The sequence below is a fragment of the Cupressus sempervirens genome, chromosome 11 (genome assembly GCF_028749045.1).
Source record: "Cupressus sempervirens isolate cs-2001-9-10 chromosome 11, ASM2874904v1, whole genome shotgun sequence".
Lineage (NCBI taxonomy): Eukaryota > Viridiplantae > Streptophyta > Pinopsida > Cupressales > Cupressaceae > Cupressus > Cupressus sempervirens.
Window position 1 is genome coordinate 91,851,211 of NC_143128.1, and position 16,669 is coordinate 91,867,879.

A 16,669-nucleotide genomic window follows, 5' to 3' on the forward strand; every position below is an offset into this window, starting at 1 on the left:
GGGTTGCATCACTATCTCCATCAACATGATGGAGTGAGTTGGGAGGTGTAGCTACCTATACCACTATTGGGGACCAATGCATAGAGTTGGCTTTCTTCCAGTTAGTTCCAAAGCTTGTTGTTTCACTTAGATTCTCTATAGTTTTCGGAGTATATTTTCTTGTGATTTATGTTCTTTTGATATCATGCTTTGAGATAGTATCTTGTGGCTCCTCGTTCATTTTCATTGCAATGTTTCTTTTTCTCATGTTTAACTTATGATGCTATGACATAGATGGATAGATGTTATTATTTTGATATTCTATTATATTGGGTTATTTAACCTCTTTTATGATTTTGAGTGATCACTCCTTGACTTTGGTGGTTTTGATACTCCTTGGTGTGGAGGTTGTAACCCTACTTTGCCTTATGAGTTGGTTGATTGGCCTTGTGAGTATCTTGGGTGATCATTTGTTAGTATTGTACGATGTTGTCCTAGTATCATACTGCTTGTAGATTATAGTACGATATTGGACAAGTATTGTACTGGTACTTTGAAGATTATTGTGATACTAGACAAATATCATATTGGTACCTTAGAGTATTGTACGATACTAGATGGCTATTGTACCAACATTGTGAAGTCTATCATCTAGCAATTATGTAAAGTATCATATTGGGTCAGTTGGAAGACCTTTTTGGCCAAACAACAACTTCTTCTCGACTTGTCCAATAGATTCTAAAAGGTGATTTGGATACCCTTTTTGGAGTTCTTGTTCCTAATATCTTGACCTTTTGGTTATGGGATGTCCTAAGGTTTGGGTATCATTCTTGACCTTTGTTGCATTGTCATAAAAATGGTAATTGACTCGTATAGTTTAAACACCTACGAATCTTGAATGTGGGATTTAAAAATAATATCATAATTGAATGTTAATTATAAGATGTGAATGACCATTGTATGCTTAACTCATGTAGTTGGTTGATGAAAATGTTGGTAAGTAGTGACACTTGGGGATCTTTGGTGGATGATTTATGTTAGTCTTCCGCTGCATTCTTGTGTAAGTTGTTGTCATTGTTACATCTTACCTCAATTTTTTTTATATTAGCCTATGTTTATCCTTGTTGCAAGGATCTTCGGGCAGGGTATTACAAGTTATGCCATGTAGTAGTGGTTTGTATAAAGACTTTTGTATTTCATCTTTATCCAAACTTCTTGGGGCCATAGAGGCAAATTTAACCCAACTTTTTGTTATTGCAATCGATTTGTGTATTAAAGAGGCAAAACCAATTGTTTGATTTCATAGTAGATATTTAACAAATAAATCTTAGTATTTCTTACCTTGAAGACCACACAAAGCTTATAGAAGGTGCAAGAGATTTTCAATATGTTTGCACTCTTGATTATTAAAAGGGACTATAATCTCTACATTTCTCAAGCATTTTTAAAGAATGCAAGTAAAAACAATTGAAATTCACAATCTTGATAAGATAGAATATGGTACTAGAGAGTTGAAGACAACTGGTGGATATAAATCAATTCCATTTATTGTAGGTGAAAATATAGTCAAAGAGGTGTTTATTCTTCTCTAAGCTCTTTGGCATTTTAAGAGAGTTGGATGAAATTTGTAATATTTAATATGCATAATTATTTTTTAAATTTTTATATTGAGAATTTATGCTACATCAAAATTAATCCTCTTGTCTTTTTCTAGATTAGGCAAAGAGGAAACAAGGACAAGGCTGGCAAGTGTGAAACACTCAACTAAGCATCATGTGAAAATAATTTATATTATGGGTTTCCCAAGTGACTACTATTAAGCAATTATACTAAAAATTTATGGACCCAAGGTTTGATTAAACTACAAATATATAATTTTTGTTGTCCTACAATACCTCTTGAAAGTTTTTCCATTCTTTGAGGTACAAGTGCAAGTAGAATGCAAGGGTTTATCACTAGCTCATAAAGTGATTGCAAACTCCTTGTATGGAGCACCCCAGGTACTCTAGTAGATTGCAAATAATAAGCTTTTCAAAGGAGAATCCATAACAAATTATCACATAGGACTTTTGTTGAAATGCTTGGAGATGAATGTCGATTTGTTAGATGAATTTAGAATGGCAAGATGCCTCTGTCATCTTATTGGAACTTGCAAGACAAAATCTATTGAGTTTAACCAGTAATCTAGTGTAACTGTTTATCAAATTTTATATAGATTTTTGTTGGAATTTCCTTGAACATTATTAACATGGTTTTGTAGAGTTCCAATTTCTCATGGAAGTGTCTTTGAGCTATACTCTTATTAGCACAATGTAATTAGAGATTTACAAGAAGAGGTTACTTATGCTGAGAAATGAACTTAATTTTCAAGGGTCATGAGCATTTTCTAATATATAGTTTGATGCTCAAATTGTCTCCTTCAAAAGAAGTGGGTAAACAACTTTGGATTCCTTATTTCAAAAGTTTCTTGTTGTGGTCGGGAGATTTGGCAATGGATAAGTCTTTGCTACAAGTTGTCCACAATGTTATGAAATCCAAAACAAATTCCATCCCAACTATCATTACACGATGAATTGTGGTTTCGATACCTCTCTTAAAAGTTGTAACTGAAAATACCTAAATTTTTGAATTAATAGAAGTGGTTTGCCCCAATCTTTATATGTGGAATTGTTTGGTTATCAAACCAATACATGTAAGCTGGCTAAGAGAATCTGATAAGTCACGTGCATTCAATGACCTTGCTCCTCTCTCCTAAAGTGACTGACATCAGATGAAACAATCACTTCCTCACTTTTAAATAATAAATGTGATGTAGCTATTTTAAAATTGATATATTTTATCAATATAGATGGATTTAAAATTAATTATGACTTTGTGAGAGTTTTTCTTTTTAGTCTCTGCCTTATAGGTAGGAGACTATAGTTTTTGCCCTGTTTATACTATTATTACTTTTTTTCAAAAATCTGAAAACATTACCAAATGTTAAATGTCTCTTAATATTATTATTAAAATACATTTTTTCACGCTTAAATGCTATTTTTTATTGGTTATTACTATTTTTGCTAGTGGTTTACACATTTTTAAAAATTCATTTAAATTTTTTTATTGCTATGTGAAAGGAAAGTGGCTTAAATAAAGGACTGACATTTAATTTGGCCTTAGTGGTTGCATTATATTCATTAACCCTCCACCATATATGCATTTTATTGAGCAGCCATATATGCATTTTATTGTACATTGCATTTCATGCCTAACTCGTGATTAAAACTTATTGTTTTTAGGAGTTTTAATTTAGCATTTTCAAATTTAATTATAAAATGTATATAATTAGATGCAAGTTTTTTAACTACATAATTTCTATTAAATATTTTTTGATGATTTGATTGGGTGAATCATTTTGAGTCTTATATGCACAAGATTGAAGTTAAATATTTTTATTTGTGAGTAAGTTAGTTTAGATGTTTATACTTTCAATATTCTATTTTTTAAAATTAATTTTTTTCATTCAACTAAAATATTTTTAAAAATATTATCTATACTTATATTATATAATATTTTAAGAAACACTATTATATATTATTATTATTAAAATATTTTTATTTTTATATTATAATTTATTTATAATAGTATATATGATATATATGAATATAATTTAACTATATAAGATTTGCGTTGATTAAAATATTTTATATACTATGATAAATTTATTATTTTAACATTAGATTTATACTAAAAACTATTAAAACTAAGGCAAGTACTAAGCCATTATATTGCACTTGCTTTATATTTCATACTTGCTTTTTGGAACACTGACAAAGCTTTGGTGTTTTTTTTGGTTGGGTTGGAGATAAGTAAAACCAGTGTAGTTGTCTTTCTCCATTATATTCTATGGCTCATTTTGCCTTATGACTTTCTTATCTTTTATATTATTTGGGTTTTTTTGGTTCATATTACATCAATATTGGATTTGTATTATATTGCAATAGCCTTATATATTTTTATAAAGGGTTTTTATTTATTGCAGGGATTCTATTCTCAATAATGCATCAAAATAGAGTTATACAGAGTTCATATTCTTCAAGTAATGAAAACCCCAAGTCAGAGTGGTGTGTTATGTATCCCTTGGATAAAAATGGTGTTCAACATTATACTTTAGGAGAGGATGTCTACTCTCATTATGAAATTAATAGTACATTGTTTTTGTCATTGTATGGAAGACACCAGACATCTTCATTCTTCTTCTTTCCGTAATTTTCTATGTTCTAGGCATTTTTTATATTTGTAGTTACTAACTTTCAGTTTATGCTACCATTCAATGCGAAGCTCCTCCTTGGCCACGTATCTATTCTCCTCAGCGAAATACATATTCTTTGACATCTCTTTTTAAAGGAAATATTTTTTAAAAATAGGGCTTTGTTTTCACGGTGAATATTCTAGTGTTTGGCCTATCTTGTAGTAAATTTCATAATTTCTTTCTGCTATTTGATTAATCTTTTTCTTGCCTTCAAATTTTTAGACTAATTGTTACATGTGATATTTTGAGGGACAAATTAGTGTATTCAAATATCTTTTCTCTAAACCATCAACTATGAATATATATTAAAATAAGTATATACAATTATTTTATTATTGTCTATCTTAAAATAAATTTATCTACAATAACTAATATAAATTTTGTTGCCATAAAATTGTTTGGAAGAAATGCATTGATCTTATCCATACTATATATTTGTACATTAGATTCTAATTACATAGTTACTGATTAATATTTTAAAATATATATATGATTAATACAAAATTTGACAAATTAATCATTAAAACAAGAGGGACTCTAGCTCTTGCAAGCCCTTGTCCTTTTTAAAATTTTGGTAAAGAAAATAATTAGCAATTTTGACAATCAGTTTAAGATTCTTGGAATGTTCGAGAATATCTAGGAGAGAAGTTCTCTTAGATTACCACGTCGCCCGATAATAAATCTAATAGTGTTACTCTCATAAAGTCTCTGTCTCGCCAATTATACAGTAAAAGCCACCAAATAACAGGGGGGAATTGGTTGGAGTACAAAACAAGGGAAGGAAAAATGTAAAAATCAACGCAAAAATATGGAATTTGATGGGTCCTCCTGACCACTGGACGGTCGGATGCTTTTTGGGTTGCAGAGGTCTCAAAATGGAAACTATCTGACAGACTCCAGAGGCCACCGAGGCCCATATTTCTTCGGGTGTTTTATGGTTTGCAGCGAATTTATGGAATTTGATGGGTCCTCCTGACCACTGGACGGTCGGATGCTTTTTGGGTTGCAGAGGTCTCAAAATGGAAACTATCTGACAGACTCCAGAGGCCACCGAGGCCCATATTTCTTCGGGTGTTTTATGGTTTGCAGCGATTTCTGCGGTTGCCATGTATTAAAGATTCCAATGCCGTTTAGAACGAGTGATTCTTCGGGAGCATTGGTGGCTGGATTGATCTGGAAGTTGAAAATTAGGGCTGTTAGGGTTTGAACATTTGGGTAATGCGGAAAATCTCTGGCCTCCAGTAGTTCTTTTGTGGATTTGATTTGGAGGTGACAAGGTTTTGTTTTTTCATCCGGAATTTGGGTTTTTTCGAAGCTGGGATTGAAGGTATGCAGTTCAATCAGTGGTTTTTTATTAGCTTTTTAGTTTAGTTCTGAAAGGGGTTCGAGAAATGCGGTCTGGCTTTCTTTTATGGTTTTTTTTTTTGTGTGGTAAAGCGACTTTCTCGCTCGTCCCTTTTGTTTTGGGATAAACTTTGATATCTTGTTGATTTGATAAAAAATATGGGCTGAACTCTTGAGAATTGAGATTTGTTCATGTAGTTTCTATGTGTCTGTTGTTTTCAGCTTTCGGCTCAACTGCTATGATTAAGATGTATCTCTTTTATCAGATTGCCCCAGTGCTTGCAATTGGCCTCTTCTGTGCTGTGAAGGTTGGGTAATGTAGCATGCGCTTATCCTTTTTCAAGGGATTAACTCTTTCTTGGTGTTGCTGGCAGCGTAGCTTTCGGTCGTCAAGTTGGATTTAGTATCTACCTGATCGTACCATCTTAAGTTGCAGTTAGCGTTCTCAATTGCAATTCCACATGTCTGTTGCGCTGTATTTTACGTTATTTCAACCCCTGGATGTGCAGTTTGTCTTTCATTGCCAATTGGAGAATTCCGTTGGGGTACATTCCCCTGGTCATGATGGACGTGACAAATTACTCAAATTCAACACCGTAAATCGTAGTTGGCCTTATTCATTGAGATCTTACAGTGGTAATAAAACTGGTTTCAACACCGTATATGTCTCATTGTTTATTGCCCTCATTCCTTTAATAGCATTTTCTGTATTGGAAATGCTGTCGGATGGTGTTTTGGAGTTTGAACTCTCCGTTGTGCCATTAAATGAAGTGTTTGGTTGATAGAATGCTGCCCCTTTTGTCTGTTATAATTCCGCATTATTGTTTTATAGTCAATTTGAGGACAAATTACCCCAAATCTTGAAACCAGTGTGAGTCGATTTGGCAGTCTCATCCGGGGGTTGCAATTGTGCTGAAGATATTCTCCATCTTCATATTTTGCAGATTTTTGGTGTTATTTCACAACTGTAAACAGCACACAGTCAATTTGATAAGTCATTTGCAGGTCATTGAATGTGTTGCAGGCTTGTCATCATAGCATGCAGTAAGGAATTAATCTGTATAGTACAGTATTTGAGTGTGGTATGTTGTTTATGAATTCAGATGTATGAATTTAGATGTACAGTTTTTTTGTAAAGGATATGGCACATGGGAAATTTGTTAAATCCCCTATTTGTGGGATGATGTCAACATGCCAATGAGTTGATCACTAGTGGTGTTCGATATCTTCAAGATGGTTATGAAGTACAACGTGAACTGTTGAATAATTCAACTTCTCTTTCAAAGTTATTTTGAGGAGTATTTTCTTTTTGGTCTGGGCTATATTGAAGTCAGCAAAGTATTTGTGAATCTTTCTCAATTTCAATATATTAACTTGCCCCTGGCTCTGGCTTGTAGCAAGTTGGATGACACATTTTATTGGTTTAAATGCTTTAACTTGCCCTTGGTTTCATATGTTGAGCTATGTACCGCCCAGCAAGAGGATGCGGCAATTTACTAATTTCCTTATCTTGATTCTTGCTTGATCATCTGTTGGGCTATATAGCAGCCAATAAGATGGATGCTGTATTTAGCTGTTTTTGACACCTTAGCTTGCACTTTCTTAGTCACAAGGACATGCAATTGGCCTCATTTGTTGAGAGTGTTGCTTTCCCAAGCTGGCTGGTATGCATCATCTATTTCATTACCTTGGTAATAACTTGGCCTCATTCATTTGGACTTAACTAGGTCCCATCTGTTGGGTTATGGTATGCCCTATAAACTTGGATGTGTTCGCACGGTATAAGCAATCAGCCTTATGCATTGGGGAATGCTTCATCCCCAGGCGGATGCAGACTATCACCTTATTTAATTACCGTGACATTAACTAATCCTTGTTTATGTGAGTTTCACTGTTGGTCTTATCTCTTTAGTTACAAGCTAGATGTGGTATTTTACCCAACTTGAATACATTAATCCCTTGTCCTTGCTAATATGAAAGTTGTCATTGGCCTTATCTTTTGGCCAACATTGCACCCTAGAATTTGGGTGTATTGCTTTTCTCAATCTGAACACCTTACTTGCACGTAGTGTTATTTACATATGAGTTGAGATTAGTTTTATTCATATTACATGTCCTCGATTATTTTTCCAATTTGGATGCAGTTTTTTTTCCAATTTCCACATATTACATGTCCTCGATTATTTGGACTTGGACTTTCTTTTGAAAGCCCCTCTACTTTTACCAATTGAGTTTGGTAAGTTGGATGTGGTATTTTAGCCAATTCCAATACAACATAAGCTCTAGGCTTAGATTTGGAGCTTTCATGGTGAAAGATCTTCCATTTCTTTCAATGAGTGCATCCTTCTAGACAAATAGGGTAAACAATTTTATCCTTAGTAACAATGCTCTTAAAAAATTTGTAATTCCATTGCATTCAGAATGTTGTTTCTCAAGTTTTTCTAAAGTGTTGAAAAATTGTGATATTGCTATTAGGATTTAAATGTGTGATTTTGATTCAAACTCATTGACCCATGTTTCATGAGTAGTGATTCAACATGAATCCATCCCTCATGAGAATAAATGGAATGCTTAGCACTCATTGGATCTAAGTGATGCTCACAGGGGTGAAGCACTGGGACTTCCCAGGAGGTCACCCATCCTATCACTACTCCAGCTTGAGTGCGCTTAACTACGAAGCTTCCTCCATGGTTAAATCCAAAGGTTGCAACCCCATTTGCAAAACCTTGACCAAGTGTTGTGCCTTATCAACCATTCATTAGAAGGCCCCTTAAGCTCATCAATTGATAACCAGGAGATAATTTCCACAGCAAGTGAAATTGTGATATTGCTATCAAGATTTAACTGTGTGATTTTGAGTCAAACTCATTGACCCATGTTTCATGAGTAGTGATTCAACATGAATCGAACTCTCATGAGAATAAATGGAACACTTAGCACTCATTGGATCTAGGTGATGCTCACAAGGGTGAAGCACCGGGAGTTCCTGGGAGGTCACCCATCCCAGCACTACTCCAGCCTGAGCGTGCTTAACTACGGGGTTTCCTCCATGTTGAAAAATTGTTATATTTTTATCTTGTTAGCACCTGGAGAAAATATTTGAGAGTAATTACAAACAATATTATTGTAGTTTAGTGTCAGGGTTATAACAATTTAATGCTTTTTGAGTTTTGCTTTGAATGGATACAAGTTGAAACTTAAATTTGAAATTTATATGAGATTTTTCCATTAAATGCCAAAGTAATTTCCTCTACACTTTTGACTTTTTTTTCAACGCTATAGAAATGGAACAATGCACTGCTTATATTATGTTCCTTTGTGTTTAAACCTTGGGTATGATAGTTCTTGATATTTATACCTATTTGAAATCTTTGATATTTCAACACTTTTGCCAAGTATTTAGGCTTTGAATTTATAGTTCAACTAATGGAAGATTGGAAATCACAAACATTGCATAGAAAATGGAGCACAAATATATTGACAAGAATGTGAATGAACATGAAGGACATTATTTTCAATTCAGAAGCTCCTTACATTTTACATTGAGTCCAATTTCAAAAGGCTTCTACAAAGTCTCAACTTTTCTTGTGAAAAACAATAACTACCTATCAACCACTTTACTTGACAACACCAATAATTACTAACCTATTAACACTCACATATATTTATTTCATTATATTTTTTATTTCTAAAAAATCATTAGGGTTTTAGCTTTTTTTGGCTGCTAGGGTTTTTGCCCCTTATTTCCTTTCTAAAACCCCCGTCTTTATGTTCTTTATGTTAGTTGGCTTAAGGTTGCTTGATGTAGTCTTGCTTTGACATTAGGTCCCCATTGGCATGCTACATGTCGATTTCTTGTTGTATCATTAGATCCATTTACATCATGGTTTTCATTTGAGGTTGTTTTCTAAAACATCAGCTAATGATATTGTGTCATTTTTCCTATAGTCAAATGTTGTACTTTTCTATTAGGGCAAGGCCCTATGAAGAGGAGGGCTTTGGGAAGTATTTTCATGGAGTGAGAGGTCCCATGAAACAAAAAATAAAAAAATGGTAGTGTATAATTTGGAATCTTCCCCTCAAAATTAGCAGTTCCTACTTATTGGGTCTAAATATTTTGGTGGGTGAAATTGGGGTGGGACTAGAAATTATGTGCTCCCTTCACTTTGTGGTTTTGAGTGTGGACTCCACTACACTCACCCAATGCATGATGGGTTTTGCTGCCTCGGTTTTTAGTTGGCAAAAATTATGTATTGGGGTGGACATATGGCAGGTTGCTATTGCATTTAGAGCCCTTTCGCATCATGTTTACACTTGAAGTCTTGTATTCAAATGTCAAGATAGCAATACCTTGACGTGTATCATTAGTTAGATGTTTGCGCATACAAGCTCCTATGGTACTGTGCCAAGTTTACAGTTAATAATCAGCTCACATATACTTGTGTGCAGTTTGTAGAGAAAGCGCTGAATTCCTGTCAGCTTCTAACAATTTGCATCATTATATTGCATTCCACACAACTTCTCCACACTGTTGTTTTGAGTGTGGATCTGACCTCCACTCTTGGACGTGCGGTGTCTATACTGGATAATATTATATGTAGTGGCAGACAATTGGTAGATTGTTATTGCGTCATAGTTTTGAGTGCAAGTCACACGCTCATATGCATGATGGGAAATAAATGCAAAATATGAACACACACGGTGCCTTAGTTGTTAAAAAGTGTTTTGTGGGGATGGGTTTTGGGGACGGAGGGACCAAAGGCATAAGTTTAGGGATGGGAAGGGAACAACGGGAGGACGGTGGGGTAGCCATGGTAGGGGGTGGGATTTATATACAAATTTAGGTGAATTAAAATCTTCAAGGCAAAATCTGCAATGTAACATCTCTGCAAGTGCCCCATGAAAGGCAAACTAGTCTTCACAAAGTTAAATGTTGTAATTAGTATGTATAGCATGTACCATAACAATGGCTTTTCCAGTGGGGTCCTCACTAAAAAGAAGCTTGAAGGTGCATCTGACAAACCTCATTACATTTGTTGTAAACATGGCATTGTTAAGGTGTTAGAATATGGATCGCAATTAAGGGGGTTGCTAGGGTAATGCTAAGATGAATTTTTCCATTGTATTTGTCAAGCAGATCTACATAAAAGGAAAGAAACACAGCAGCAAATATGGTAAACAAGAGAATCCTTATTCTATCGTCCTTCTCAAGAAAATCACATCTTACAAAACATTCAACATTCTGATTGGGAAAAAAATACCTCTTCCAGGAATATAGTTCTCAGTCCTTACTTTTTGTTGAATGGGAAAACACATGGACTTTGATGATGATGCTGTTTTATGTCCAACTCTAATTATGTTGTACCATAGAAGCCGAAGCTCATTCTAGAAATGTATCAACAGGTCTCGTGACAGTGAATAAATGTATAAGCAGATCCATGTTTGTTTTTGCCAGCATTAGCTAGATATGTTGACTGGATGTGCTATGGATGTTGGATAGACCAGAATGAACCTAGCGCTTATCTTGTACTTGTTAGAACATATTTATGTATATCTAGCTTTTTTTAAATTTAAATTTCCAAACTGTTTTTTAGTATGACTTAGATTTCATATATATGATTATGACTATAATTATTTGCATATCGAACCATTTAGTGGATTAGACGAGTGGTGAGTGGGCTTAAGATTTTAAATTCAGCTGCCTTTATTCTCTGCTCATGCTGTAGGTGAGTTGGCAAGGCTTGCCATATCCCTTGGCTTGGTTAAAGACAACTATTTTAACCCCTTGATGTTCAGAATACAGTTTGACAAATCAAATTTTCAAAGACGGATGGGGAAATTTGCAGAGAGAAATGTTGTGACATTAAAATATATCTTTTCTTTTAATATTATAGCGGGCAAGTTAAAAGGAAATATGTTTCTCTATATATATTAGTCACACATACAATACATAGTTTTTGAAGTTATCCGCATCCTTTTTTTGCAACATTTTGGACTTCACTGTATACAGGGACAGCCATCACAACTTGGAGATTGTTTGCTTGATTTCATCTGGGTTATCCATTCCTTTACTTCTGCACTAATTTTATCTCCAATCTTCTTAGTTTGGTGAGATGGGCTGAGGTTTCTTTTTCTTATATCATTGTTTTATTACATCTCTATGCAAATACTTTTGCATTTTGTTTTATGTGAATAAATTTTGAGGGTGCCCTCATTTGAGTAATTATGCCAAGAGATGCAACTATAGTGGCATTTGGGGAAGAAGCATCTGATGTCGTAGTGAGCTAACATCTATTTTTTAATTTTGTTATATTATTAAGGACATTGAATTTTAAAAATATATATTAATATGAATCGACAGAAAAGAAACTTGTAACTACATCAATATTTACTAAATTTAAAAGTAAAAACAATTTAAAATAAAATAGTTTTAAAGTAACTAGAGTAAATAAACTAGCTTAAGGCGCACATCTCTTGCCATTTTCTAGATAATTGTATGCAAGATATCTATACCAGATTTACTTAGTTACTAGAAATCTTTCATTGTGCCCAAATCTTTATTGTTTGGTTCCGTCTACCTTTTGTTTCATCATTCATGTGAATAATTTTTGAGGGTGCCTTTGTTCGAGCAATTATGCCAAGAGATGTAACTATAGTGGGGGAGCAGGGGAAGAAGCATCTGATGTCATAGCGAGCTAACATCTATTTATAAATTATTTTATATTATTGAAGATAAATATTTATTAATATGAGACTATAAAAAAGAAACTTTTCAAGTATATCAATATTTACCAAATGCGTAAAAGTAAATTCAATTTAAAAATAAAATAAAATTGTTGTTATGTGAAATAAGTAAGTAGAGTAAATGAAATAGCTTAAGACATGTCTCTTGCCATTTTCTAGATAGTTGTATTTTAAGATATCTATTCCAAATTTACAAAGTCATTAGAAACCTTTCATTGTGCTCAAATCTTTATTGTTTGATTCCATCTACCGCCTTTATTGTTTATTTTGATACTTGCAGTTTGATGCAGTAAATTTTGAGAAAGGTGGGTTATAAAGGAAAATAACATTATTTCAAGTGACGGGTTACCCAAGTTCTGGGATTCTAGTGGCAACCATTAGAATTGTGGATTTTACTTGTGGTGATTTTTGATTTGCTGTAAAGTGCTCACGGTCTACATTATAAATACCATTAATGTAAGTAAGAGATCCATTTTTAAAAGCTTCTTTGAGAGGATATATTGTTCTATGTACTGCGCTAAGTTCTATGTCTTGACTCCCTTGATTTCACATGAATTAAATTAAACGCTGCTTTTCCTAATTAAAAAACAAGAATTGATCTGATCTCACATATCTTAGAGCTCGTGACTGTCATACATCTTGCCCCCCTTTCACCAACCTCCCAAAGTGATTGGAAGGAAGTGGTACCTTTCTTCTGGGGAGGAGAAAGTCATTGACTTGAGGTCTAGGCCAATCAAGAGGAAAGGAAACGTTGGAAGATGTCAAGTCTGCATGGCCCTTGTGGGTTGGGCACATTCACTAGAAAGGCAATTTTAGTTAGAAGGCCTTCTAGTCCTGCATTTAGATTGTAGATCAAACATACCATGTAGGCGTCTAGAAAGACTATGGCGTTTTAATGCAAATTATCTGGATCTATGAAGTAGACCTTTTGAAAATATAAATATGCTCAAGTTCATTTGAAAAGAATTGTACATTAACCTTGTTTACTCATCTGGTAAATTTCTCAAATGAGGTTTATGTAAATCATGTTAATTAGAGTCATGTTTAATTCTAAATCTGGAAGACATGGCCAAGTGGCAGCATGAGTTTGTTCTAGAAAGACTAATAATGTTTTAATGCAAATTATCTGGATCAGTTGTATGAAGAAAAAGACCTTTTGAAATTTAAATATGCTCCAGGTCATTTGAAAAGAATGGTATGTTAACCTTGTTTATTTCCCTCATCTCTCATCTGGTGAATCCCTCAAATGAGGTATACGTAGATGACATTAATTAGTCATGTTTAATTCTAAATCTGGAAGACATGGCCAAGTCGCAGCATGTGTTTGGTCTGAATGTTAATTGATTTTTAGATACAAATTCCTGGAGGTGTGTCAGAGCTGAATTTTCCATATGTCATTAGTCATTCTGCTGTAAAAGGCTTCTAAATACACTTAGCAGGTCAACTGAAATAGTTCTCAATTTCTTTTTGACAGAACCCATTAGTCTAGTTTTAACATGCATTTTCATAAAAAAATAGTTTTAAGGTTTTTCTAAAAAACTATTTCTACAATACTAGAAGTTCTATTACCACATCATCTGCCAGCTCTGTATGTAAGTTACATGTTCAATACTAATGAATTCTTAGCTTTTTGGTTTGTATTATATTCTTGATTTATTTTTCAGCATTTCATGTTTGAGATGAGATACTAGATGTTTTACATATATATCTGCAGCTAAGTAAGTCAATCAGGCTGACATACTTATTTCGGTGTGGTTGATCTGTGCCAGAAACTTTCCAGAGAAGTTTTAAAGGCAGGACAAAGCTGGTATGGATCCATTAAGAAGGAAAAGGAAGGGGGGAATTGCTATGGGTGAAACTAAGTTGAAACGGTCAATGGCTATGGGTGAAACTAAATTGAAACGGCCAGCTTGCTTATACAATGATGGTGCTTCTCTTTCATCCTTTGCTTCAGCTCGTTCATTTGAGGAATGCACACAACAAAGAAAGCGGCACAAGGAAAAGATAATGGATGAGCATTTGGGCTCTCCAATTTTGCATCCTGCAGCAGCTGCCACGGTTCCCCATCCAAGAAGAAGAGGTTGTTTATTTGATTCTCCTGGGAGAGGCTTAAAGAGAAAAGTGGGTTGCATTGATGCTGCCACTCAGTTCGGAAGGAAGAAAAAGATTGATTCTGATTTTTATATGGGTCAAGAGTTAGGAAAAGGTAAATTTGGTGTTGTCAGATTATGCAAGAACAAGTCCACTGGAGAAGAGCTGGCATGCAAGACATTGCCTAAAAAGGGGGCAGAAAATGTCCACATGGAAGTGGAAATTATGCAACACCTTTCTGGCCATCCAAATGTTGTCACACTGCGTTCTGTCTATGAAGATGCGGAGTCTTTGCATCTTCTCATGGAGTTTTGCTCTGGAGGGCGCTTAATTGACTCAATGTCTAAGAATGGATGCTACTCTGAGCATCAAGCAGCAAATTTAATCAAACAATTGGTTGCAGTAATTAAATACTGTCATGAAATGGGAGTTATTCATCGGGATATAAAACCTGAGAATATTCTTTTAACCAGTAATGGTAGCTTGAAACTAGCTGATTTTGGTTTGTCTCTGCATGTAGCAAATGGTATGACTTTTTGATGAATTGTGAATTGCTAATATTCATGAAACCAATACTCTGCTCAATTTAGTAGAACTGTTACTTTTTCCCATTTTGTTTAACTTGTTCACATTTAATGCAGGTCAACATCTATCAGGTGTAGTGGGCAGCCCTGCATATGTTGCTCCTGAAGTATTGGCCGGCACATATTCAGAAAAGGTGGATGTGTGGGGCGCTGGTGTCCTCCTCCATGCCCTCTTGATTGGTTCGTTACCATTTCGGGGAGAATCTGTTGAAGCAATATTTGAGGCAATAAAACATGTACAGTTGGATTTCCAGGCTGAAAAGTGGAAATCAGTTTCTGGACCTGCAAAGGATTTGCTGTCAAGGATGCTTTCAAGGGATGTTGAAAAGCGTCTCTCTCCAGAGGAAGTTTTGAGTATGTAAATCTGCCTTCATGCTGAGATTTGTTGGATGTTTTCTACCTTGATTTTCTTAATATTTACAATGATGGTTCAGTTCCAAAATTTAAAAAGATTTAAAGCTGTAACATTTTTTTAATTCCATTATGTGCTGGTGCAGGGCATCCTTGGATAATCTTCTATACAGAACCTGATGTAAAGTTGCAAGCAAGGAAAACAAAAAGGAAAAAGCATATGCCTCCTTTTAATGGTGATCAACTTAAACAATTAACAATAGAAACATCTCCAAGTAAATCAGACAGTAAACAAGAACGAGAAGACTGTGATCTGGTAGATGTTCTTGCTGCTGCAATCTTACAGATAAGAATATCTGAGCCTAAGAGGAGTAGACTCTGCATGCCTTCTTATGCTGTACCCCAGGAGTGCTCATCTAATTTACAAACCACCTTGTGTACAGCATTTTGATATAACTTTGACTGTGGAAAATGTGCTGACTGTTGAAGACATCCCGACTGTTGCTGACTCACACTGGTCGTTATATACTGATTTGGCGGCTTGATGAATTTTGATAATGTGAGAGTAACTAATGGAAGCTTGGCATTGGCTACTTTTTAAATTTTAGTGGATAAAAGTGGTCTGAACAGGGATTGGATCCTATGTTAATGTCGCAGCCTGACCTGCACTATGCATTGGTGCTAAGCAATTACTGATATTAATTTGTGTACAGCATTCTGAAATATATGATTTTCTGTGAATAGTTTTCTCAATGAAGGGATAATAACCCAAAATTCAGTATCCCATACGCATGGTTAACTATTAAATTTTAGTTTCTATTGAACATGAAGTACGTAATCACTCAAGGGATTGAAGTGTTTGTATAGCCTCTGTTGACATCAGGGTGTACTGCTGACATAATACAATATAATTAATTGGCTACACATTTCTGTGCACAAGGCATTCTTCAAATAAATGTTTCTAAAGTCACAATATGTAAAATCATCATTTTTCATGATAGGATTAAAAATCTTTTTGCCCTGTTGAGGAAAGTTATAGCTAAATAAGCCTCAGGAAATTTAAGTTGGATTTCTCATTTTCAGTTCAGCATGTGCAAAGAATTCTTGTGATATGGAGCTCACTATTTTGAACTGAATTACAATGATTTGGAGCTTTGTCAGTACACTAGACCTTTACTATAGTCTGGAATATATCTTTATCCAGAGCAAATCCCTAAAACAAGCTTGTAGAAGACATAACAAAACCTCTTGTGCTATTTCTGTTAAGAGTTATTTAAAATGC

General features: G+C 34.4%; 1 protein-coding gene across 1 annotated transcript; it reads left to right on the forward strand.

Moving 5' to 3' along the window:
- Positions 1-4,913: 4,913 nt before the first annotated feature.
- On the forward strand, positions 4,914-16,173 carry PEPKR2 (phosphoenolpyruvate carboxylase-related kinase 2). The gene is made up of 4 exons (XM_089811929.1): positions 4,914-5,600; positions 14,131-14,978; positions 15,094-15,390; positions 15,534-16,173. Exons 2-4 carry the CDS (start codon positions 14,171-14,173, stop codon positions 15,836-15,838), a joined length of 1,410 nt encoding a protein of 469 aa, XP_089668055.1. The 5' UTR covers positions 4,914-5,600; positions 14,131-14,170; the 3' UTR covers positions 15,839-16,173.
- Positions 16,174-16,669: the final 496 nt, after the last annotated feature.

Bases quoted from the DNA above. Each gene is read 5' to 3' on its own strand.
- PEPKR2 (XM_089811929.1), top strand. From the start codon at position 14,171: ATGGATCCATTAAGAAGGAAAAGGAAGGGGGGAATTGCTATGGGTGAA. The intron at 14,979-15,093 runs GTATGACTTTTT...CATTTAATGCAG, and splicing joins GTCTCTGCATGTAGCAAATG to GTCAACATCTATCAGGTGTA. The intron at 15,391-15,533 runs GTATGTAAATCT...GTGCTGGTGCAG, and splicing joins CTCTCCAGAGGAAGTTTTGA to GGCATCCTTGGATAATCTTC.